Here is a 24,499-nt window from a genome sequence, read left to right as displayed (position 1 = left end):
AAGCGGGAAAAGCGGGAATGAAACTGGGAAAGGCACGGGATGAGAATTCCGGGGGAAAAAGTGGGAATGGGATGCTGGGAATGAGGGGATTTGGGGTGGGAAGGGTTAAAAACTGGGAAAAGTGGGAATGAAACTGGGAATGAGAGCTGGGAAAGGCACAGGATGGGAATTCCAGAGGAAAAAGTGGGAATGGGACATCGGGGAATGAGGGGATTTGGGGGGGAAGGGGTTAAAAACTGGGAAAAGTGAAGCGGGGAAAAGCGGGACTGAAACTGGGAATGAGAGCTGGGAAAGGCACGGGATGGAATTCCAGGGGAAAAAGTGGGAATGGGACTCTGGGAATGAGGGAATTTGGGGGGGGAAAGGGTTAAAAACTGGGAAAAGCAGGGAATCCTCCCAAAATCAGGGAATGCCAAAATCAGGGAATCCTCCCAAAATCAGGGAATGATCCCGAAATCAGGGAATCCCGAAATCAGGGAATCATCCTGAAATCAGGGAATGATCCTGAAATCAGGAAATGACCCCGAAATCAGGGAATGCAAAAATCAGGGAATGCCGGAATCAGGGAATCCCAAAATCAGGGAATCCTGAAATCAGGGAATCCGAAAATCAGGGAATCATCCCGAAATCAGGGAATGCCAAAGACAGAGAACCCTGAAATCAGGGAATCATCCCAAAATCAGGGAATGATCCCGAAACCAGGGAACGATCCCGAAATCAGGGAATGATCCCGAGATCAGGGAATGCCGGAACGGTCAGGGCGGGACGGGAGCCTCGGGATGATCCCGGGATTCTCCTCCCAGGACCGAGGCCGCTCCGGATTCTCCGGCACCGATTCCGGGATGCGGGGGGGGAGGAATTTGTTCATTCCCACTTTTTTGGGCCCCGAATTCCAGGGGAATTCCCGGGAATTCCGGGTGCCGAACTCACCAGGAGCCGCGTGGTCAGAGCCTGGGGAGAAGGGAGATGGGCTGGGAAGAGAAGGAAGGAAAAAAAAAACCGGGAAAAAAAATCAATTCCTGCGGAATTCCCGACCCCTCCCCCCTCCCCCCTCATCCCGAATTTTTTCCCGAGGTTTTCCGGGATGTACCGTGGCGCTCGGAGCGCGGCGGGCCCGCGTTTTCCGGCTGCTCTTCCCGGTTTTTCAGGGCCAGGAAGGTCAGGCTCCGGCAGAGCGGGGTCAGGGGCGGCTCCGAACTGGGCCGGGGATCAGGAATTGCAGCAGGAAGGGCCACAGGACCTGCGGGAAAAGCGGGAAAAGGGCTGGGAAAAGGGCTGGGAAAAGTGGGAAAAGGGGTGGGAAAAGGTGGGAAAAGGGCTGGGAAAAGGACTGGGAAAAGCGGGAAAAGGGGTGGGAAAAGGTGGGAAAAGGGCTGGGAAAAGGACTGGGAAAAGCGGGAAAAGGGGTGGGAAAAGGTGGGAAAAGGGCTGGGAAAAGGGCTGGGAAAAGCGGGAAAAGGGGTGGGAAAGGGCTGGGAAAAGTGGGAAAAGGGGGGAAAGGGGGAAAAGGGCTGGGAAAAGGCTGGGAAAAGTGGGAAAAGGGCTGGGAAAAAGCTGGGAAAAGCTGGGAAAAGGGCTGGGAAAAGGGTGGGAAAAGCAGGAAAAGGGCTGGGAAAAGCGGGAAAAGGGCTGGGAAAGGGGTGGGAAAGGGGCAGGAAAGGGGCGGGAAAAGGGCAGGAAAAGCGGGAAAAGAGGGAAAAGGGCTGGGAAAAGGCTGGGAAAAACGGGAAACGCGGGAAAAGGGCTGGGAAAAAGCTGGGAAAGGGCTGGGGAAAAGCAGGAAAAGGGCTGGGAAAAGTGGGAAAAGCGGGAAAAGGGCTGGGAAAAAGCTGGGAAAGAGCTGGGAAAGGGCTGGGAAAAAGCGGGAAAAGAGGTGGGAAAGAGATGGGAAAAGCAGGAATGAAGTGGGATCGGAGGGGGTTTGAATTCCCAACCCATTCCCAGCCCATTCCAAACCCATTCCCAGTCCATTCCATTGGGATGAGAGGGAAAATCCGGGATAAGGGGCGTGGGAATTCCGAGATGAGCAGGAAAATCCCGGATAAGGAGGGGTGGAAATTCTGGGATGAGCGGGAAAATCCGGGATAAGGGGGGTGGGAATCTCGGGATGAGCGGGAAAATCCGGGATAAGGGGTGGGATTTCCGGGATGAGTGGGAAAATCCGGGATAAGGGGTGGGATTTCCGGGATGAGCAGGAAAATCCCGGATAAGGGGTGGGATGAGCGGGAAAATCTGGGATAAGGGGGGGTGGGAATCTCGGGATGAGCGGGAAAATTTGGGATAAGGGGGGTGGGAATGTGGGAATGTGGGAATTCCCTCCTGGAGGGGCCGATGCGGCCTCGGAATCCTGGGAATGGGCTGGGAACGGAGGGGATTTTGGGATGATGCCATTCCCGAGGGACCCCTCCCGCTATTCCCAGGATGTTCCAGGGCTGGGACGATCCCGAATTCTTTGGGAATTCCCTCCCTGGAGAAAGGCTCTGGAATTCTCCCCCGAATTCTCCCCGAATTCTCCCGGAATTCCCATCAAGAATCCCAATCCCGACCCCGACTCCTGCGAGGATCGGGAGCGATCCCGACCCATCCCGACGACGGGAACGGGGAATATCCCGGGATTCCCAAGGGGGGCTCGGTTGGGGGGGTTGGTTTGGGGTTTTTTTTTGGGAATTCCCGGGTGGGAATTCCCGGGATAAAAGGGGAATTCCCGGGAAAACGCACGTTGGCTCATCCTGTCCACGGTGGTGCTGAGCAGCAGCAGGGTGCTGACGCTGATGCTCCGGATGCTGTCGCTCGTGGGATCCTCGGGATCCGCCTCTGGAATTCCGGGGGGCTGGGAGAGAAAGGGAGAAGGTTCCCCAAAAAAAATTCCGCGCCTCGGGATCGTTGGAGAGGGATCCCGGATTGGATGGGATGAGGGTGGGGGGGGGTGGGGGGAAGGAGAGGGGGAAAGGGGGAAAGGGGAGGGAAAAAGGGGAAAAGGGGGGGAAAAGGGGGGAAAAGAGGGGAAAAAGGGGAAAAGGAGGGGAAAAAGGGGGAAAAGGAGTGGGAAAAGGAGGGAAAGAGGGGAAAGGGGGGAAAAGGGGGGAAAGGAGGAAGAAGGAGAAGAGAAAGGGGGAAAAAGGAGGGAAAAGAAGGAAAAGGAGAGGGAAAAAGGGGGGAAAGGAGGAAAAAGGAGGGAAAAGGAGAAGAAAAAGGAGAAAAAGGGGGAAAAAGAGAGAAAAGGAGGGAAAAGGAGAGAAAAGGGGGGGAAAAGAGGGAAAAGGTGGAAAACAGGGAAAGGGAGAGAAAAGGAAGGAAAACGAGGGAAAAAGAGAGGGAAGAAGGGGGGAAAGGGAGGCAAAAGGAGGGAAAAGGAGGAAAAAGGGGGGAAAAGGTGGAAAAGAGGGAAAACGGGAAAAAGGAGGAAAAAGGAGGGAAAAGGAGGGAAAAGGAGGGAAAAGGAGGGAAAAGGAGGGAAAATGGGGGAAAGGAGGTAAAATGAAGGAAAAGGAGAAGAAAAAGGAGGAAAAAGGAGGGAAAAGGAGGAAAAGGAGGGAAAAGGACGGAGAAAAGGCAGAAAAGGAGGGGGAATTGGGGAGAAAAGGAGGAAAAAGACGGAAAAGGAGGGAAAAGGAGGGAAAGGAGGAAAAAGAGAGGGAAAAGGAGGAAAAGGAGGGAAAAGGAGGGGGGAAAGGAGGAAAAGGAGAAGAAAAAAGAGGAAAAAGGAGGAAAAAGAAGGGAAAAGGAGAAAAAGGAGAGGGAATTGGGGAGAAAAGGAGGAAAAGGAGGAAAAGGAGAGGGAATTGGGGAGAAAAGGAGGAAAAGGAGGAAAAGGAGGGGGAATTGGGGAGAAAAGGAGGAAAAGGAGGAAAAGGAGAGGGAATTGGGGAGAAAAGGAGGAAAAGGAGGAAAAGGAGGAAAAGGAGGGGAATTGGGGAGAAAAGGAGGAAAAGGAGGAAAAGGAGAGGGAATTGGGGAGAAAAGGAGGAAAAGGAGGAAAAGGAGGGGGAATTGGGGAGAAAAGGAGGAAAAGGAGGAAAAGGAGGAAAAGGAGGGGAATTGGGGAGAAAAGGAGGAAAAGGAGGGGAATTGGGGAGAAAAGGAGGAAAAGGAGGAAAAGGAGGAAAAGGAGAGGGAATTGGGGAGAAAAGGAGGAAAAGGAGAGGGAATTGGGGAGAAAAGGAGGAAAAGGAGGAAAAGGAGGAAAAGGAGGGGAATTGGGGGAGAAAAGGAGGAAAAGGAGGAAAAGGAGGAAAAGGAGAGGGAATTGGGGAGAAAAGGAGGAAAAGGAGGAAAAGGAGGAAAAGGAGGAAAAGGAGGAAAAGGAGGAAAAGGAGGGGAATTGGGGAGAAAAGGAGGAAAAGGAGGAAAAGGAGGAAAAGGAGGGGAATTGGGGAGAAAAGGAGGAAAAGGAGAGGGAATTGGGAGGAAAAGGAGGAAAAGGAGGAAAAGGAGGAAAAGGAGGAAAAGGAGGGGAATTGGGGAACTCTCACCGCGGCCGGCGGCAGCGCGCACTGGCGCACCAGGAATTCCAGGAGCGCTTCCGCCCCCGGCTGCTCCAGGTACCCGCGGGGAGCCATGGAACTGAGGAGCTGCAGCAGAGCCCGCTTCACCTGCCGGGAAAAGCGGGAATGAGGGGCGGGAAGGCGGGAATAACGGGAATGAGGGGCGGGAATAACGGGAATGAGGGGGTGGGGAATAACGGGAATGAGGGGTGGGAATAACGGGAATGAGTGGCAGGAATAACGGGAATGAGGGGTGGGAATAACGGGAATGATGGGTGGGAAAAATGGGAATGAGGGGTGGGAAAAATGGGAATGAGAGCCGGGAAAAACCAGGAATGAGTGGTGGGAATAACGGGAATAAGGGGTGGGAAAACTGGGAATGAGAGGTGGGAATAATGGGAATGAGAGGTGGGAATAATGGGAATGAGTGGTGGGAAAAAATGGGAATGAGGGGTGGGAAAAACTGGAATGAGGGGTGGGAAAACTGGGAATGAGGGGTGGGAAAACTGGGAATGAGTGGTGGGAAAAACGGGAATGAGGGGTGGGAAAAAATGGGAATGAGGGGTGGGAAAAATGGGAATGAGTGGTGGGAATAATGGGAATGAGGGGTGGGAAAAATGGGAATGAGAGGTGGGAAAAACTGGAATGAAGGGTGGGAATAACGGAATGAGTGGTGGGAAAAATGGAATGAGAGGTGGAAAAATGGGAATGATGGGTGGGAATAATGGGAATGAGTGGTGGGAAAAACTGGGAATGAGTGGTGGGAAAAACGGGAATGAGAGGTGGGAAAAATGGGAATGAGGGGTGGGAAAAAATGGGAATGAGGGGTGGGAATAATGGGAATGAGGGGTGGGAAAACTGGGAATGAGGGGTGGGAAAACTGGGAACGAGTGGTGGGAAAATGGAATGAGTGGTGGGAATAACGGGAATGAGGGGTGGGAATAACGGGAATGAGGGGTGGGAAAACTGGGAATGCTGGGGATAAATGGGAATGCTGGGAACAGCGGGAATTCCAGGAAAAAAACCGGGAGAAATGGGGAGGAAATGGGGAGAAACCAAGGGAAAAAATGGGAAAAATGGGAAAAAAGTGGGGAAAAAAACGGGAAAAAAGGGGGGAAAATAGGGAAAAAATGGGGAAAACTTGGAAAAAAGGGGTGAAAACGGAACAAAAGGGGAAAAAACCGGGAAAAAAGTGGGGAAAAAGGGGGAAAAAGGGGTGAAAATGGGAAAAAAAGTGGGAAAAAATGGGAAAAAAGTGGGAGAAAACTGGGAAATAAGGGGGAAAAAAGTGGGAATAAAGTGGGAAAACCGGGAAAAACTGGGAAAGAAATCCAGGAAAAGCCAGGAAAAGCCAGGAAAAGCCAGGCAAAGGGAGCCCTGCCGCGCTGCCGGGAGCGTCAATCCCGGGAATTCCGCTGCGTTCGGAATCTTTGGGAATCGCGGGGCCCCTCGGAACCCATCCCGAATTCCCAGGAATTCCCTCTGGCAAACCCCGGGATACCTTATTGCTGCCATCCTGCAGCGGGAACTTCAGCGAAGAGACGATGAAGGATTTCTTGGGCTCCAGTTGGGAAGCTGGGAAGAAAACAAATCCCGGGAATTCCGGGCTCCGGATCCCGAAAAACTCCAGCGCGGCGCCGTTCCCGCCGGGAATTCCCCCCCCCCCCCGATCCCAACCCAGCGAGGGTCGGCTCGGCCGATCCCGATCCCATTCCCGGTATTCGCGGGAGGGTTGGGATTGGGAACGGGGGCGGAATTGCCGGAATCGCGGGAATTGCGGGAATTTTGGGCACTGACGGGCGCTGTTGATGATCTGGGCGCAGGATGAGCAGCGAGGCCACGCGGACGCGCTCGGAGCCACTCTCGGATTTGGGGAGCAGGAAAAGCAGGAGGCGATCCGGGAAGGAGCAGCCTGGGAAGGGAGAAAATCCGGGGGATTTAAGGGGGGGGAAATGGTGGAATTCTCGGCCCCAAGTCAGGCCAAAAAGGGTGGGAATGCCAGGTGGGAATGGGGATTCCCGGAATTCCAGGTAAACGCGGCTGCGGGATTGCCGAGGGTTGTGGGGGTTCTGGGATTGGGAGTTTGGGGTTCTGGGAATGAGGAATTTGGGATTAAAATCAGGGAATTTGGGATTCTGGGATTGGGGAGTTTGGGGTTCTGGGATTGGGGAATTTGGAATTCCGGGATTGGGGAATTTGGGATTGAAATCGGGGAATTTGGGGTTCTGGGAATGGGGAATTTGGGATTTTGGGAATGGGGAGTTTGGGAATTAAATCAGGGAATTTGGGGTTCTGGGAATGAGGAATTTGGGATTCTGGGAAGGGGGAAATTTGGGATTCCAGGAATGGGGAGTTTGGGATTCTGGGATTGGGGAGTTTGGGAATTAAATCAGAGAATTTGGGGTTCTGGGATGGGGGAATTTGGGATTCCAGGAATGGGGAATTTGGGATTCTGGGATGGGGGAATTTGGGATTGAAATTGGGGAATTTGGGATTCTGGGAAGGGGGAATTTGGGATTCTGGGATTGGGGAGTTTGGGATTCTGGGAATGGGGAGTTTGGGAATTAAATCAGGGAATTTGAGGTTCTGGGAATGGGGAATTTGGGATTTTGGGAATGGGGAGTTTGGGAATTAAATCAGGGAATTTGGGATTCTGGGAATGGGGAATTTGGGATTTTGGGAATGGGGAGTTTGGGAATTAAATCAGGGAATTTGGTGTTCTGGGATTGGGGAATTCGGGAATTAAATCAGGGAATTTGGGATTCTGGGAATGAGGAATTTGGGGATTGCAGGTGGGAATTGCAGGGGGAGGATTCCCAAAATTCCAGGTAAACGCGGCTGCGGGATTGCCGAGGGTTGTGGGGGTTCTGGGATTGGGGAGTTTGGGATTCTGGGACTGGGGAGTTTGGGAATTAAATCAGGGAATTTGGGGTTCTGGGATTGGGGAGTTTGGGGTTGAAATCTGGGAATTTGGGGTTCTGGGACTGGGGAGTTTGGGATTCTGGGACTGGGGAGTTTGGGAATTAAATCGGAATTTGGGGTTCTGGGATTGGGGAGTTTGGGATTGAAATTGGGGAGTTTGGGATTCTGGGAATGAGGAATTTGGGATTCTGGGATTGGGGAATTTGGGATTCCAGGAATGGGAATTTGGGATTCTGGGCATGAGGTGTTCGGGATTCTGGGATTGGGGAGTTTGGGATTGAAATCCGGGAATTTGGGATTCCGGGAATGGGAAGTTTGGGATTCTGGGAATGGGGAGTTTGGGATTTCGGGATTGGAATCCAAACCCAGCCGGGAACGGCGATTCCGGCCTGTTCCGGGGCCTTTTCCGGCTCCGGAATTCCCGGGGGGCTCCTCCAGCTCCGGAGGCTCTGGAAAAATCCCTGGAATTCCGGGAATGGCTCACCCAGGACGGAGAAGCAGCGCAGCAGCTCCGTGTGGTTCTTGGCGCTCGTGGGAACGTTGGGATCGGCCGGAGCGCAGATCTGCGGGAAAACGGGGAAAAACCTGGGAAAAGTCCGGGAAAAAGTCTGGGCAAGAGTGCTGGAAAAATCCTGGAAACATCCGGGAAAATAGCAGGAAAATCCCAGGAAAATCTGGGAAAGATCCCAGAAAAATCAGAGAAAAATCCGGGGAAAATCCGGGGAAAATCTGGGAAAAATTCCAGGAAAAGTCCCAGGAAAATGCCAGGAAAATCCCAGAAAATCCCAGAAAAATCTGGGGAAAACCTGGGAAAAATTCCAGAAAAAATCCTGGGAATATCCTGGAAAAATCATGGAAAAATCCCAGGAAAGTCGCAGAAAAAGTCCCAGAAAAATCTGGGGAAAATCCTGGAAAAAACCCAGAAAAATCCGGGAAAAATCCGGGGAAAAATCCCAGAAAATTCCAGGAAAAATCCTGGAAAAATCTCAGAAAATCCCAGAAAAATCCAGAAAAATGCCAGAAAATCACGGGAAAACCCTGAAAAAATCCCAGAAAAGCCCGGAAAAACCCCAGGAAAGTCCTGGGAAAAATCCCAGAAAAATCCTGGAAAAACCCCAGAAAAATCTGGGGAGAAATCCCAGAAAAATCCTGGAAAAAATCTGGGGAAAAAACCCAGAAAAATCCTGGAAAAATCCCAGAAAAATCTTGGAAAAATCCCAGAGAAATCTGGGGAAAATCCCGGGAAAATTCAGGAAAAAATCCCATAAAAATCCCGGAAAAAATCCCAGAAAAATCCCAGAAAATCCCAGAAAAAAATCCCAGAAAAAAATCGCAGAAAAATCCTGGAAAAATCCTGGAAAAACTCCTGGAAAAATCCCAGAAAAATCCAAGAAAAGTCCTGGAAAAAATCCCAGAAAAACCCCAGAAAAATCCCAGAAAATCACAGAAAATCTCCGAAAAAAATCCCAGAAAAATCCGGGGAAAAATCCTAGAAAAATCCAGGAAAAATCCCAGAAAAATCCTGGAAAACTCCCGGAAAAATCCCAGAAAATTCCTGGAAAATCCCAGAAAAATCCTGGAAAAACTCCCAGCCAGGGCTGGCAAAGGGGAGGATTCCAAAGGGGAAATTCCCGGTGGGAATTCCCAACCTGCAGGAGCAGCGTTCCCAGGAGCGGCTCCAGCTGCGCTTCCAAACTCCGGCTGCCGACGGCCACCGAGGATTCCAGGATCTGGCAAAGGCTCTGCGGGAAGGAGCCGGAAATCCGGGAAAAATCCCAGGAAAAATCCCAGAAAAATCCGGGAAAAATCCAGGAAAAATCCCAGAAAAAATCCGGGGGAAATCCCGGGAAACGCGGCGGGATCGGGAGATTCCTCGATCCCAGGGGATATTCCCGGCAATCCCGCGCCAGCCCCACATTCCAGGGATCTCCGGGAATGTTTCCCGGTACCTCGGAGCTGCCGGAATTCCCGCTGGGATGGGGAATTTCCCAGCTCCGATCCCAATCCCAATCCCAATCCCAACCACAATCCAAATCAATCCCAATCCTAATCCCAATCCCGATCCCAATCCCAATCCCAATCAATCCCAATCCTGATCGATCCTGATCCTGATCCCAATCGAGCCTGATCCCAGTCCTGATCCCAGTCCCCATCCTGATCCCGATCAATCCCAATCCCAAACACGACCCCGATCCCAATCCCAATCCCAATCCCAATCCCCATCACAATCCCAATCCCAATCCCAATCAATCCTATCCTGATCCCGATCAATCCCAATCCCGAACACGACCTCGATCCCAATCCCAATCAATCCTATCCTGATCCCGATCCCAATCCCAATCACGACCCCAATCCCAATCCGAATCCCGATCCCATTCCTGATGCCGATCAATCCCAATCCCAATCCCAATCCCAATCAATCCCAATCCCAATCAATCCCAATCCTGATCACGACCCCGATCCCAATCCCAATCCCAATCAATCCTGATCCCGATCAATCCCAATCCTGATCAATCCCAATCCCGATCCCAATCTCAATCCTGATCAATCCCGATCCCGATCAATCCCAATCCCTATCCCGATCCCAATCCCAATCACGACCCCAATCCCAATCCCAATCCAAATCCCGATCGATCTTCTCCCGGGAATCCTCGGCTTCAGCTCCTTCCCGAAGCCACAAATCCTGGAATTCCAGCTTTTTCCAGGGCGGATATTCCCGAAATTCCCACCCTGCGGCCGCTCCCTCCTTTCCCACCCCTCCTTTCCCGGGAGCAGATCCCGCCCTGGATCCCCCTGGATCCTTTTGATCCCGGTTTTGTCCCTTCCCAGAAGATTCCCGGGACATTCCGGAGGCCGGGAATGAATTCCCGGACCTTGGAGATGGGAAAAGGCTCCGGGTGTTTCTTGTAGAGGCCGAGGATTCCGGGCAGGAGCTTGGGGAGTTGCTCTTCCAGCTTTTCCTCGGGAAGCAGGGAGCTCATGGGGCCCAGGGCCGCCACCACGGCCAGGCGCACCTGGAAAGCCGGGAAGAACGGCGGGAAAATCCCGGAAAACCCCGCAATTCCGGCGGGAAACTCCGGAAAATTCCAATCCCGGCCCCAAATGATCCCGAGGGATCCCGATGCTGATCCTGATTCTGATCCCAATCCCCATCCCGATCCCGATCCCAAATGAACCCGATCCCAATCCTGATCAATCCTGATTCTGATCCCAATCCCGATCCTGATCCCAATCCCCATCCCAGTCCCGATCAATCCCAATCCCCATCCTGATCCCGATCCCAATTCCCAATCCCCATCCCGATCCCAAACGATCCTGATCCCAATCCTGATCAATGCTGATTCTGATCCCAATCAATGCTGATCCCAATCCTGATCCTGATCCCAATTCCCATCCCAATCCCAATCCCAATCCTGATCCCGATCAATCCTGATCCCAATCCCAATCCCGATCCCAGTGCCAATCGATCCCAATCCCAATCCTGATCAATTCTGATTCTGATCCCAATCGATTCTGATCCCAATCCCAATCCCAATCCCCATCCCGATCCCAATCCCGATCCCAATCGATCCCAATCCCAATCCTGATCAATGCTGATTCTGATCCCAATCCCCATCCCAATTCCAATCCCGGCCCCAAATGATCCCGATGGATCCTGATCCTGATCCCAATCCCCATCCCAATCCCAATCCCGATCAATCCCGATTCTGATCCCCATCCCAATCCCGATCCCGGTGCCCATCCCAATCCCGATCCATCCCGATCGCGATCCCCATTGATCCCAATCCCAATCCCAACCAATCCCAATCCCAATCCCAATCCTGACCAATCCCAATCGATCCCAATCCTGATCCCGATTGAACCCAATCCCAATCCCGATCCCAATCGAATCCCAATCCCGATCCCAATCCCGACCCCGATCCTGATTGTTCCCAATCCTGATCCCAATCCCAACCCCGATCCCAATCGATCCCAATCCCAACCAATCCCAATCCCGATCCTGATCCTGATTGATCCCAATCCCAATTCTGATGCCGATCCCGATCCCAATTCTGACACCAATCCCAATCCCAACCAATCCCAACCCCAATTCCAATCCTGATCGATCCCGATCCCGATCCCGATCCCGATCCCAATCCCGATTGATCCCGATCGATCCCGATCGCGGCATTCCCACCTTGGCCTCGCGGTGCTGCAGCCAGGCCGAGAACAGGAGCTCGAAGGCGGCGCCGATTTCCTGGGAAAAGGCGTCCCTGCGGATCGTGGGATCCGGGGCCTGGTCCAGGTTGGCCAAATACTCCTGGATGCTCTCGCTGAAGCGCTGCAGAGCTGGAAAAACCGGGAATGCCGGGAAAGCTGGGAATTCTTGGGGAATTTGGGGGAATTTGGGGGAAGTTTTGGGGATTTTTAGGAATTTTTTGGGAATTTCAGGCAACTTTTAGGAATTTTGGGTAATTTTTAGGAATTTTTGGAAGCTTTTTGGGAGCTTCAGGAAAGATAGGGAATTTTTGGGAATTTTGGGGGAACTTTTAGGAATTTTTAGGGGAATTTGGGGAATCTTTAGGAATTTTGGGCAATTTTTAGGAATTTTTGGAAGCGTTTTGGAAGCTTCAGGAAGGGTTGGGATTTTTTGGGAATTTTTGGGAATTTTTGGGAATTTTTGGGGAATTTTTGGCAATTTTAGGGGAATTTTGGGGAATTTTTGGCAATTTTAGGGGAATTTTGGGCAATTCTTAGGAATTTTTGGAAGCTTTTTGGGAGCTTCGGGAAGGGTTGGGATTTTTTGGGAATTTCTGGGAATTTTTAGGAATTTTGGGGAATCTTTAGGAATTTTTAGGAATCTTTAGGAATTTTAGGCAATTTTTAGGAATTTTTGGAAGCTTTTTGGAAGCTTCAGGAAGGGTCGGGACTTTTTGAGAATTTTTGGGGAATTTCTGGGAATTTTTAGGAGTCTTTAGGAATTTTAGGCAATTTTTAGGAATTTTTGGAAGCTTTTTTGGAAGCTTCAGGAAGGGTTGGGATTTTTTGGGAATTTCTGGGAATTTTTTGGAATTTTTAGGAATTTTTGGGAATTTTTGGGAATTTTAAGCAATTTTCAGGAATTTTTGGAAGCTTTTTTGGAAGCTTCAGGAAGGGTTGGGATTTTTTGGGAATTTCTGGGAATTTTTAGGCATTTTTAGGAAATTTTGGGAACTTTTAGGAGTTTTAGGCAATTTTTAGGAATTTTTGGAAGCTTTTTGGAAGCTTCAGGAAGGGTTGGGATTTTTGGGGAATTTTGGGGGAATTTCTGGGAACGTTGAGGAATTCTTTGGGTACCGTAGCAGCAGCCGCATTTGGCGGGATCGGCCCGGGCCATTCCCAGCATGGGCAGCAGCGTTCCCAGGATGGAATTCAGGAACGGAACCATCCCGAAAACTGGGGAAAACGGAAAAAAAAACAACGGGAAAGGTTTTATTCCCAACCAAAGGCGGCCGGGAATGGGAAACACCCAGGAAATTCCGGGATTTGGCTCCGTCTCCAGAGGAATTCCCGGAGACGCCTCGGGAAAGGGGCAGCTCGGAATTCTGGCTCGGGAAAAAAATCCCGGATTGGGAAAATTCCAGCTCGGGAAAATTCCAGCTCAGGAAAATTCCACTTCTGGAAAATTCCGGCTCGGGAAAATTCCGGTTCTGGAAAATTCCGGTTCCGGAAAATTCCAGTTTGGGAAAATTCCAGCTCGGGAAAATTCCAGTTCTGGAAAATCCCAGATTGGGAAAATTCCAGCTCGGGAAAATTCCGGCTCTGGAAAATTCCAGTTCTGGAAAATTCCAGCTCCGGAAAATTCTGGCTCGGGAAAATTCCGGCTGGGGAAGATCCCGGTTCTGGAAAATTCCAGTTTGGGAAAATTCCGGCTCAGGAAAATCCCGGCTCGGGAAAATTCTGGTTCGGGAAAATTCCAGCTCGGGAAAATTCCGGCTTGGGAAAATTCCAGTTCTGGAAAATTCCAGCTCGGGAAAGTTCCGGGTCAGGAAAATTCCGGTTCTGGAAAATCCCAGATTGGGAAAATTCCAGCTTGGGAAAATTCCATCTTGGGAAAATTCTGGCTCCGGAAAATTCCGGCTCTGGAAAAATTCCATCCCCTCCTCCCCAGTCTCAGCCGAGCTCTTGGAATTCCCTCCAAGAGTTGGGAAAACCGGAGAAATCCCCCAAATTCCCGGCAATCCCAGAATTCCCAAGGTGGGAAAAGCGACTTTTCCCAGCTGCCCATCCCCACTCCCGAGGAATTCCCGAGTTTTCCGAAAAATCCGGGAAAAATCCCAGAAAAACCTAGGGAAAATCCCGGAAAAATCCTGGAAAAAATGCGGGGAAAAATCCCAGAAAATCCCAGAAAAATCTGGGAAAAATCTGGGAAAAATCCCAGAAAAATCCCAGAAAAGTCCCAGAAAATCCCAGAAAAATCTGGGAAAAATCTGGGAAAAATCTCTGAAAAATCCCAGAAAAATCCTGGAAAAAATTATGGAAAAATCCCAGAAAATCACAGAAAAATCCCAGAAAAATTTCTGGGAAAAATCCAGGAAAAATCACAGAAAAGTCCCAGAAAAAATCATGGAAATATCCCAGAAAATCCCAGAAAAATCTGGGGAAAATCCCGGAAAAATCCAGGAAAAATCCCAGAAAAATCTGGGGAAAATCCCGGAAAAATCTTGGAAAAAATCCAGGGAAAAATCCCAGAAAATCACAGAAAAATCTGGGAAAAATCCCAGAAAAAACCCGGAAAAATCCCAGAAAAATCCTGGAAAAAATAATGGAAAAATCCCAGAAAATCACAGAAAAATCCCAGAAAAATTTCTGGGAAAAATCCTGGAAAAATCACAGAAAAATCTGGGGAAAATCCCAGAAAAATCCCAGAAAAAATCATGGAAATATCCCAGAAAATCCCAGAAAAATCTGGGGAAAATCCCGGAAAAATCTGGGAAAAATCCCTGAAAAATCCAGGAAAAATCCCTGAAAAATCCACGAAAAATCCCAGAAAAGTCCCAGAAAAAATCATGGAAATATCCCAGAAAATCCCAGAAAAATCTGGGGAAAATCCCGGAAAAATCTGGGGAAAATCCCGGAAAAATCCAGGAAAAATCCCAGAAAAATCTGGGGAAAATCCCGGAAAAATCCTGGAAAAAATCCAGGGAAAAATCCCAGAAAAACACAGAAAAATCTGGGAAAAATCCCAGAAAAAACCCGGAAAAATCCCAGAAAAATCCTGGAAAAAATAATGGAAAAATCCCAGAAAATCACAGAAAAATCCCAGAAAAATTTCTGGGAAAAATCCTGGGAAAATCACAGAAAAATCTGGGGAAAATCCCAGAAAAATCCCAGAAAAAATCATGGAAATATCCCAGAAAATCCCAGAAAAACCTGGGGAAAATCCCGGAAAAATCTAGGAAAAATCCCTGAAAAATCCCGGAAAAATCCCAGAAAAATCTGGGGAAAATCCCGGAAAAATCCAGGAAAAAATCCGGGGAAAAATCCCAGAAAATCCCAGAAAAATCCAGGAAAAATCCCATAAAACTCCTGGAAAAAATCATGGAAAAATCCCAGAAAATGCCAGAAAAATCCCAGAAAAAAATCTGGGGAAAAATCCCAGAAAATCCAGGGAAAATCCCAGAAAAATCCAGGGAAAATCCCAGAAAATCCCAGAAAAATCGGGAAAATCCCCCAAATCACTTTTCCCACCTCCCCATCCCGGTTGCCGAGGAATTCCCGAGTTTTCCGGCGGCAATTCCGCCGGGATCGGGCGGCCTCTCACCGTTGGCCGCCGCCAGCTCGGCGAAGGTGCGGAGCACGAAGGGGTGGGGCAGAATTCCCGGCTGGAATTTGCCCAGCACCTCTTCCATGACTTTGTTCAGGAAGCGCTTCCCGATTTCCACCAGGACGTCGCTGGCGGCCTCCTGCCACTCCTGGATGTGCTCCTGGAATTCCGGGAATTTCAGGAATTCCGGGAAGGGTTGGGATGGGAGGAGCGATCCCGCCGCGATCCTTCCATGGGTTGGGAGCTCCCCGGGATTCCAGAAAGTTCCCAAAAGCTCCCAGAAGTCCCCGAAAGGTCCCAGATTTCCCCAAAATTCCCCATAACGTCCCAAAAATTCCCCAAAACTTCCCGAATTTCCCAAAAATTCCCCACGACTTCACAAAATTTCCCAAGCTTTCCAAAAATTCCCGAAGTTTCTCCAAAATTCCCCAAAATTCCCCAAACCTCCCAAAACTTTTCCCCAAAATTCCCAAACTCCCCAAAAACTTTCCAAAAATTCCTGAAGTTTCCCCAAATCCGACCATTCCCAATCCCACCATTCCCAATCCCCGCATTCCCAATCCCATTCCCATTCCCCATCCCATTCCCACCAATCCAAATCCCACCATTCCCATCTTTTCCAATCCCCCCATTCCCATTCCCAATCCCCCCAATCCCAATCTCCCCATTCCCAATCCCACCATTCCCCCCATTCCCAATCCCAAATCCCAATCCCCCCATTCCCATTCCCATTCCCATTCCCAATCCCAATCCCCCCATTCCCAATCCCATTCCCATTCTGAATGCCCCATTCCCAATCCCACCATTCCCATTCCCAATCCCCCCAATCCCAATCCCACCATTCCCATTCCCCCCATTCCCATTCCCATCCCATTCCCATCCCATTCCTATCCCATTCCCAATGCCCCCATTCCCAATCCCACTATTCCCAATCCCAATCCCCCCATTCCCATTCCCATTCCCATTCCCAATCCCAATCCCCCCATTCCCAATCCCATTCCCATTCTGAATGCCCCATTCCCAATCCCACCATTCCCATTCCCATTCCCAATCCCAATCCCCCCATTCCCAATCCCATTCCCATTCTGAATGCCCCATTCCCAATCCCACCATTCCCATTCCCAATCCCCCCAATCCCAATCCCACCATTCCCATTCCCCCCATTCCCAATCCCATTCCCATTCCCATCCCATTCCTATCCCATTCCCAACGCCCCCATTCCCAATCCCACTATTCCCAATCCCAATCCCCTCATTCCCAATCCCATTCCCATTCCCCATCCCATTCCCACCAATCCCAATCCCACCATTCCCAATCCCACTATCTCCAATGCCAACCCCATTCCCATTCCCAGTCCCCCCATTCCCATTCCCACCATTCCCATTCCCAATCCCCTCATTCCAATCCCAAATGCCCACCCCCGTCCCCACCTTGGATTTGGTCATCTCGTGGGACGCCAGCGCCGCCGCGGCCGCGGCCGGGCCCTTGCGCAGCTCCCCCAGGTGCTTCCGGATCACCGATTCCATGGAGCGCAGCACGATCACGCGGAACGGATAGGGCAGCTGGAAACGGGGCGGGAATGCGGGATGGGCACCGGGGTGGGCAGCTGGAAACGGGGCGGGAATGCGGGATGGGCACCGGGGTGGGCAGCGGGATGGGCAGCGGGATGGGCACTGGGATGGGCACCAGGATGGGCACCAGGATGGGCACCGGGATGGGCACCGGGATGGGCTCTGGGATGGGCTCTGGGATGGGCACCGGGGTGGGCAGCGGGATGGGCAGCGGGATGGGCACTGGGATGGGCACCGGGATGGGCACTGGGATGGGCACCGGGATGGGCTCTGGGATGGGCTCTGGGATGGGCACTGGGATGGGCACCGGGATGGGCTCTGGGATGGGCACCAGGATGGGCTCTGGGATGGGCACCGGGATGGGCTCTGGGATGGGCACTGGGATGGGCTCTGGGATGGGCTCCGGGATGGGCACAGGGATGGACACCGGGATGGGCTCTGGGATGGGCTCTGGGATGGGCACCGGGATGGGCACCGGGATGGGCTCTGGGATGGGCTCTGGGATGGGCTCTGGGATAGGCACAGGGATGGGCACGGGGATGGGCACCGGGATGGGCACCGGGATGGGCACTGGGATGGGCACCGGGATGGGCTCTGGGATGGGCACTGGGATGGGCACTGGGATGGGCACCGGGATGGGCTCTGGGATGGGCACTGGGATGGGCTCTGGGATGGGCACCGGGATGGGCTCTGGGATGGGCTCTGGGATGGGCACCGGGATGGGCTCTGGGATGGGCACTGGGATGGGCACTGGGATGGGCTCTGGGATGGGCACCGGGATGGGCACCGGGATGGGCACTGGGATGGGCACCGGGATGGGCACCGGGATGGGCTCTGGGATGGGCACCGGGATGGGCTCCGGGATGGGCTCTGGGATGGACACCGGGATGGGCACCGGGATGGGCACCGGGATGGGCTCTGGGATGGGCTCTGGGATGGGCTCCGGGATGGGCACCGGGATGGGCTCTGGGATGGGCTCCGGGATGGGCTCTGGGATGGGCACCGGGATGGGCACTGGGATGGGCACTGGGATGGGCACCGGGATGGGCACCGGGATGGGCTCTGGGATGGGCACCGGGATGGGCACTGGGATGGGCACTGGGATGGGCACCGGGATGGGCTCTGGGATGGGCACTGGGATGGGCACCGGGATGGGCTCTGGGATGGGCTCTGGGATGGGCACCGGGATGGGCACCGGGATGGGCTCCGGGATGGGCTCTGGGATGGGCACCGGGATGGGCACAGGGATGGGCACCGGGATGGGCTCTGGGATGGGCACCGGGATGGGCACAGGGATGGGCTCTGGGATGGGCTCTGGGATGGGCACCGGGATGGGCACCGGGATGGGCACTGGGATGGGCACCGGGATGGGCACAGGGATGGGCACCGGGATGGGCTCCGGGATGGGCTCTGGGATGGACACCGGGATGGGCACCGGGATGGGCTCTGGGATGGGCACTGGGATGGGCTCTGGGATGGGCACCGGGATGGGCACCGGGATGGGCACCGGGATGGGCTCTGGGATGGGCACCGGGATGGGCTCTGGGATGGGCACTGGGATGGGCTCTGGGATGGGCTCTGGGATGGGCACCGGGATGGGCACCGGGATGGGCTCTGGGATGGGCACCGGGATGGGCTCTGGGATGGGCTCTGGGATGGGCAGCGGGATGGGCACAGGGATGGGCACTGGGATGGGCTCTGGGATGGGCTCTGGGATGGGCTCTGGGATGGGCAGCGGGATGGGCACTGGGATGGGCACCGGGATGGGCACTGGGATGGGCTCTGGGATGGGCAGCGGGATGGGCACTGGGATGGGCACCGGGATGGGCTCTGGGATGGGCACCGGGATGGGCACAGGGATGGGCACTGGGATGGGCACTGGGATGGGCTCTGGGATGGGCAGCGGGATGGGCACTGGGATGGGCACCGGGATGGGCTCCGGGATGGGCACCGGGATGGGCACCGGGATGGGCTCTGGGATGGGCACAGGGATGGGCACTGGGATGGGCACCGGGATGGGCTCTGGGATGGGCTCTGGGATGGGCACCGGGATGGGCACCGGGATGGGCTCTGGGATGGGCACTGGGATGGGCTCTGGGATGGGCACCGGGATGGGCTCTGGGATGGGCACCGGGATGGGCACAGGGATGGGCACTGGGATGGGCACTGGGATGGGCTCTGGGATGGGCAGCGGGATGGGCACTGGGATGGGCACCGGGATGGGCTCCGGGATGGGCACCGGGATGGGCACCGGGATGGGCTCTGGGATGGGCACAGGGATGGGCACTGGGATGGGCACCGGGATGGGCTCTGGGATGGGCTCTGGGATGGGCACCGGGATGGGCACCGGGATGGGCTCTGGGATGGGCACCGGGATGGGCACCGGGATGGGCACCGGGATGGACACCGGGACGGGCTCTGGGACGGGCTCTGGGATGGGCTCTGGGATGGGCACCGGGATGGGCACCGGGATGGGCTCTGGGATGGGCACCGGGATGGGCACAGGGATGGGCTCCGGGATGGGCTCCGGGATGGGCACCGGGATGGGCACTGGGATGGGCACTGGGATGGGCACCGGGATGGGCTCTGGGATGGGCACCGGGATGGGCTCCGGGATGGGCTCTGGGATGGGCTCTGGGATGGGCTCTGGGATGGGCACCGGGATGGGCACCGGGATGGGCTCTGGGATGGACTCTGGGATGGGCACTGGGATGGGCACCGGGATGGGCTCTGGGATGGGCTCTGGGATGGACACCGGGATGGGCTCTGGGATGGGCACTGGGATGGGCTCTGGGATGGGCTCCGGGATGGGCACCGGGATGGGCACCGGGATGGGCTCTGGGATGGGCACCGGGATGGGCACCGGGATGGGCACCGGGATGGGCTCTGGGATGGGCTCTGGGATGGGCACCGGGATGGGCACCGGGATGGGCACTGGGATGGGCACCGGGATGGGCACCGGGATGGGCTCTGGGATGGGCACCGGGATGGGCTCTGGGATGGGCTCTGGGATGGGCACCGGGATGGGCACCGGGATGGGCACCGGGATCATCTGGGATCAACTGGGATTATCTGTGACCATCTGGGACTATCTGGGATCAGATGGGATTATCTGGGATCAACTGGGACTATCTGGGATTATCTTGGGTCATTCTGGGACTATCTGGGACCATCTGGGATTATCAGGGATTATCTGTGATTAACTGGGATCAACTGGGATCAGCTCAGATTAGCTGGGATCAGCTGGGATTCGCTGGGATTATCTGGGATCAGCTGGGATCTGGGCCCATCCCGCTGTGCCAAGGGGAAGCTCCAATCCTGGGAATTTTGGGGTCTCTGGGAAAAGGATATGGAGGGGTGGGGAATGGGATTGGGAATTCTGGGAATGGGATGGGAATGGGAATGGGGGAAGGGGATGGGGATGGGATGGGGATGGGATGGGATGGGATGGGATGGGATGGGATGGGAATGGGATTGGGGATGGGAATGGGGGAAGGGGATGGGGATGGGATGGGATGGGGATGGGAATTGGGATGGGATGGGATGGGATGGGATGGGATGGGATGGGAATGGGATTGGGAATTCTGGGAATGGGAATGGGATGGGGATAGGATGGGACGGGAATGGGATGGGAATGGCTCCAGAGAAATTCCCAGGAGCGGCCAAGGGAGCTGGGAGAGCTCATCCCAGAGAAAAGTGGGATTGAAGGGATCCAGGGGGGATCCAGGGCGGGATCTGCTGGCTGGGAACAGGGACAGGAGCAGAGGGAGCGGCCCCGGGCTGGGATTTTCGGGAATATCCCCCTGGAAAGGGCTGCCCGGGCTGGAATTCCGGGCTGGAGCGGCCATTCCCGGCTGGAATCGCCATCGCTGGGGGGGTGGGATGGGAGCAGGGCCAGGATTTGGGATTTTGGGGATTTTTGGGGGATTTTTTTGGGAATTTTGGGGATTTTTGGGGATTTTTTTTGGGATTTCCCATCCCTGTGGATTTGGGATGGGATCAGGGCCGGGATTTGGGATTTTGGGGATTTTTGGGGATTTTTTTGGGATTTCCCATCGCTGGGGGTGTGGGATGGGATCAGGACCGGGATTTGGGATTTTGGGGATTTTGGGGGGATTTTTTGGGATTTCCCATCCCTGTGGACTTGGGATGGGTTCAGGGCCAGGATTTGGGATTTTTAGGGATTTTTTGGGGGATTTTTTTTGGAATTTTGAAGATTTTTTGGGGATTTTTTTGGGATTGCCCATCCCTGTGGATTTGGGATGGGATCAGGGCCAGGATTTGGGGATTCCCATTCCCAGGATTTCCCATCCCTGTGGAATTTGGGATGGAACCAAGGCTCCGGGCGTGGCTTTGAAGGCTCCATCAGAATTTCCCCACCTCCCCAACCCTGGGAATTCCCGGAATTCCCGGAATTCCCGGAATTCCCGACCTTCTCGTGCTGCCGCAGGTACTCTCCGCAGGCGTCCAGGATCTCCTCGGGATCCGCGTCTCCCAGGGAACACAGGGAATCGTGGATCTGCTCCTGCACCTCGGGATCCTTGTCCGTGGTCGCGTCCATCAGCGTCACCGCCAGCCCTGCAAGGGTCGCAATTCCCGGGATTCCGACTCCGGGATCCTCCAACCCCCCCCAAATTCCCAACCCTTCTTCCCATTCCAAAGGGGCTCCTCCGTCCTCGCGGGGTTTTTCCTCCAGGCCAAGGCTCTGAGATTCCCGGCTGGAGCAGGAATTCCGGAGCATCCCCGTTTGGGGGTTTTTCCCGGTTTTCCAAGGTTTCCGAGCCCTCAAAGCCGCCGATCCCTGTTCCCATCCCATCCTCGATTCCCTTAAAAAAGCCGGGAGAAGCGAGCAGGACAGGGAATCCTTCCCGGATTCATCCCGGAATTATCTCCCCAAGATCCCAACCGGAGCAGAGGCAGCGCCCGGGATCGGCTCCCGGCGCTGGGAATCGCAGCATTCCCTGCTCCCACCCCCCGATCCGGCCGGAATTCCCATTCCCACGGGAAAAGGCGGGAATGGCCGGCTGCACTCACGCCGGATGCGGGATTCCATCATGCTCCGCGTCTCCAGCTTTCCCGGGAAGGGCGGGCGCCCGGGATTCCCCGGAGAACCTATTGTTCCACGCTGGGATGGGAATTCCAGGGAGAAGGGGGATGGGATGGGATGGGATGGGATGGGATGGGATGGGATGGGATGGGATGGGATGGGATGGGAAGGGGTTGATTCCAGGTGGGAATGGGGACAGAGGCTCTGATCCCGATGGGAATTCAATGGGAAGGGGCCGATCCCACTGGGAATCCAATGGGAATCTCTGATCCCACTGGGAATTCAATGGGAAGGGGCCGATCCCACTGGGAATTCAATGGGAATCTCTGATCCCACTGGGAATTCAATGGGAAGGGGCTGATCCCACTGGGAATGAAATAGGAAGCTCGAATCTGGGTGGGAATTCAAAGGGAATCTCTGAGCCAGGTGGGAATGGGGACAGAGGCTCTGATCCCAATGGGAAAGGAGAGGGAGGCTCTGATCCCACTGGGAATCCAATGGGAATCTCTGATCCCACTGGGAATTCAATGGGAAGGGGCTGATCCCACTGGGAATCCAATGGGAATCTCTGATCTGGATCCGAATTCAATGGGAAGCTCTGATCCCACTGGGAATCAAATGGGAAGGGGCTGATTCCACTGGGAATTAAACGGAAATCTCTGATCCCACTGGGAATTCAATGGGAAGGGGATGATCCAGGTGGGAATTCAATGGGAAGCTCAAATCCGGGTGGGAATTTAATGGGAATCTCTGAGCCAGGTGGGAATTAAAGGGGAATCTCTGATCCCACTGGGAATTCAATGGGAATCTCTGATCTGGATCGGAATTAAATGGGAATCTCTGATCCCGGTGGGAATTCAATGGGAAGCTCTGATCCCACTGGGAATTCAATGGGAAGGGGATGATCCCGGTGGGAATTCAATGGGAAGGGGATGATCCCACTGGAATTCAGTGGGAATCTCGGATCCCGGCGGGAATTCAATGGGAAGGGGCTGATCCCGGTGGGAATTCAATGGGAATTCAGTGGGAATTCAGGGCAGCGATTCCGATCCCGCTGGGAACAAGGAAGGAGCCGCTGCTCCCGCCGGGAATTCCGCGTCAGGGCACAGCCAGGCCGGGAGAAGTTCGGGAATTCCGGGAGCTTCCATGGGATCCTTCCTTATCCAGGTGGGAGCCGCCGCATCCCGGGATTCCTGCGCCTCTTCCCGAGGGTCCTCCTGCGAGCGGGAAAAGGGGTTCACATCCCCCCCAATCCCCAAAAAAACCCCAAAAACTCATTCCTGGGAATCCCAATCCCAAAAAAAACCCCAAATCCATTCCTGGGAATCCCCAAAAAAAAACCCCAAATCCCATTCCTGGGAATCCCAATCCCAAAAAAACCCCAAATCCATTCTCGGGAATCCCAAAAAAAACCAAACCCATTCCTGGGAATCCAAACCCCAATCCCATTCCCAGGAATCCCAATCCCAAAAAAAAACCCCCAAAACCCATTCCTGGGAATCCCAATCCCAAAAAAACCCCCAAAACGCATTCCCAGAAATCCCAATCCCAAAAAAACCCCCAAACCAAATCCCGGGAATCCCAATCCCAAAAAAACCCCCAAACCCATTCGTGGGAATCCCAAAAAAAACCCCAAACCCCATTCCCAGGAATCCCAATCCCAAAAAAACCCCAAACCCATTCCTGGGAATCCCAATCCCAAAAAAAACCCCTAAAACCCAAAAAGGGGGGAAAAGGGGGAAGAAGGAGGAAAAGGGGGAAAAAGAGGGAAAAAGGGGGAAAAAGGGAGAAAAAGGGGGGGGAAAAAGGGAAAAAGTGAGGGAAAAGGGGAAGAAAGGGGGGAAAAGGGTGAAAAAACTGGGGAAAAAAGGGTGAAAAAGGGGGGGAAAGGGGGGAAAAGGAAGGAAAAAGGGGGGAAAAGAGGAAATAAAGGGGAAAAAAAGCGGGATAAGGGGGGAAAAGGGGGGAAAAAGGGGGAAAAGGGGGGAAAAATGGGGGAAAAGGGAAAAAGGGGTTAAAAGGGGGGGAAAAAGGGGGAAAAAGGGGGGGAAAAGGGGGAAAAATGGGGGAAAAGGGGAAAAAGGGGCAAAAAGAGGAGGGAAAAGGGGAAAAATGGGGGGAAAGGGAGGGGGGAAAGGGGGGGGAATGGGGGGAAAAGGGGGAAAAAGGGGAAAAAAGGAAAAAAAGGGGGGGAAAGGGGGAAAAATGGGGGGAAAATGGGGGAAAAAAGGGAGGAAAAGGGGGGGGGAAATTGGGGAAAAAGGAGGGAAAAAGGGGAAAGGGAAAGGGGAAACGGGAAAAAAAGGGGGGAAAGGGGGGAAAAAAAGGGGGAAAAAAGGGGGGAAAATGGGAGAAAAGGGGGGGGAAGGGGGGGAAAAAGGGGGGGAAAATTGGCAAAAAGGGTGAAAAAATGGGGAAAAAAGGGTGAAAAAATGGGGAAAAAAGGGGGGAAAGCCGGAAAAAGGGGGGAAAAGGGGAAAAAAGGGGGAAAAAACCCCCGGAATTTTCAGGCCGGGCGCATCCCAGGGATGACATTCCAGAGTTTTCCAGCTGCTCCGGACGAGCCGGCTCCGAAGGGATCCGTTCCCTGCCCTTGCCAGGGGCGCCGGGATTTTCTCCTCCCCCCCCCTCGGAATTTTAGGAAAGGATTCCCAACCCTCCCCCCCCTCCTTTTTGGGGGGTTTTCATC

General features: G+C 53.7%; 1 protein-coding gene across 1 annotated transcript in view; it reads right to left on the bottom strand.

Moving 5' to 3' along the window:
- Positions 1-22,758, bottom strand: part of MROH1 (maestro heat like repeat family member 1) — a 92,388-nt gene extending 69,630 nt beyond the window's left edge. The window contains 17 exon segments of the mRNA XM_048329222.1: positions 931-971; positions 1,091-1,187; positions 1,190-1,240; positions 2,717-2,830; positions 4,473-4,592; positions 5,986-6,059; positions 6,282-6,300; positions 6,302-6,396; positions 7,891-7,969; positions 9,056-9,148; positions 10,280-10,420; positions 11,584-11,735; positions 12,723-12,821; positions 15,190-15,352; positions 16,623-16,754; positions 21,196-21,341; positions 21,798-22,758. Of these exon segments, the coding sequence (XP_048185179.1) occupies positions 931-971; positions 1,091-1,187; positions 1,190-1,240; positions 2,717-2,830; positions 4,473-4,592; positions 5,986-6,059; positions 6,282-6,300; positions 6,302-6,396; positions 7,891-7,969; positions 9,056-9,148; positions 10,280-10,420; positions 11,584-11,735; positions 12,723-12,821; positions 15,190-15,352; positions 16,623-16,754; positions 21,196-21,341; positions 21,798-21,819 (1,638 nt within the window). The 5' untranslated portion in view covers positions 21,820-22,758.
- Between the last annotated feature and the right edge of the window lie 1,741 nt (positions 22,759-24,499).

This window comes from Corvus hawaiiensis, chromosome 26, assembly GCF_020740725.1.
Source record: "Corvus hawaiiensis isolate bCorHaw1 chromosome 26, bCorHaw1.pri.cur, whole genome shotgun sequence".
NCBI classification, from domain to species: domain Eukaryota; kingdom Metazoa; phylum Chordata; class Aves; order Passeriformes; family Corvidae; genus Corvus; species Corvus hawaiiensis.
This window is presented reverse-complemented; position numbering and strand designations above follow the sequence as displayed.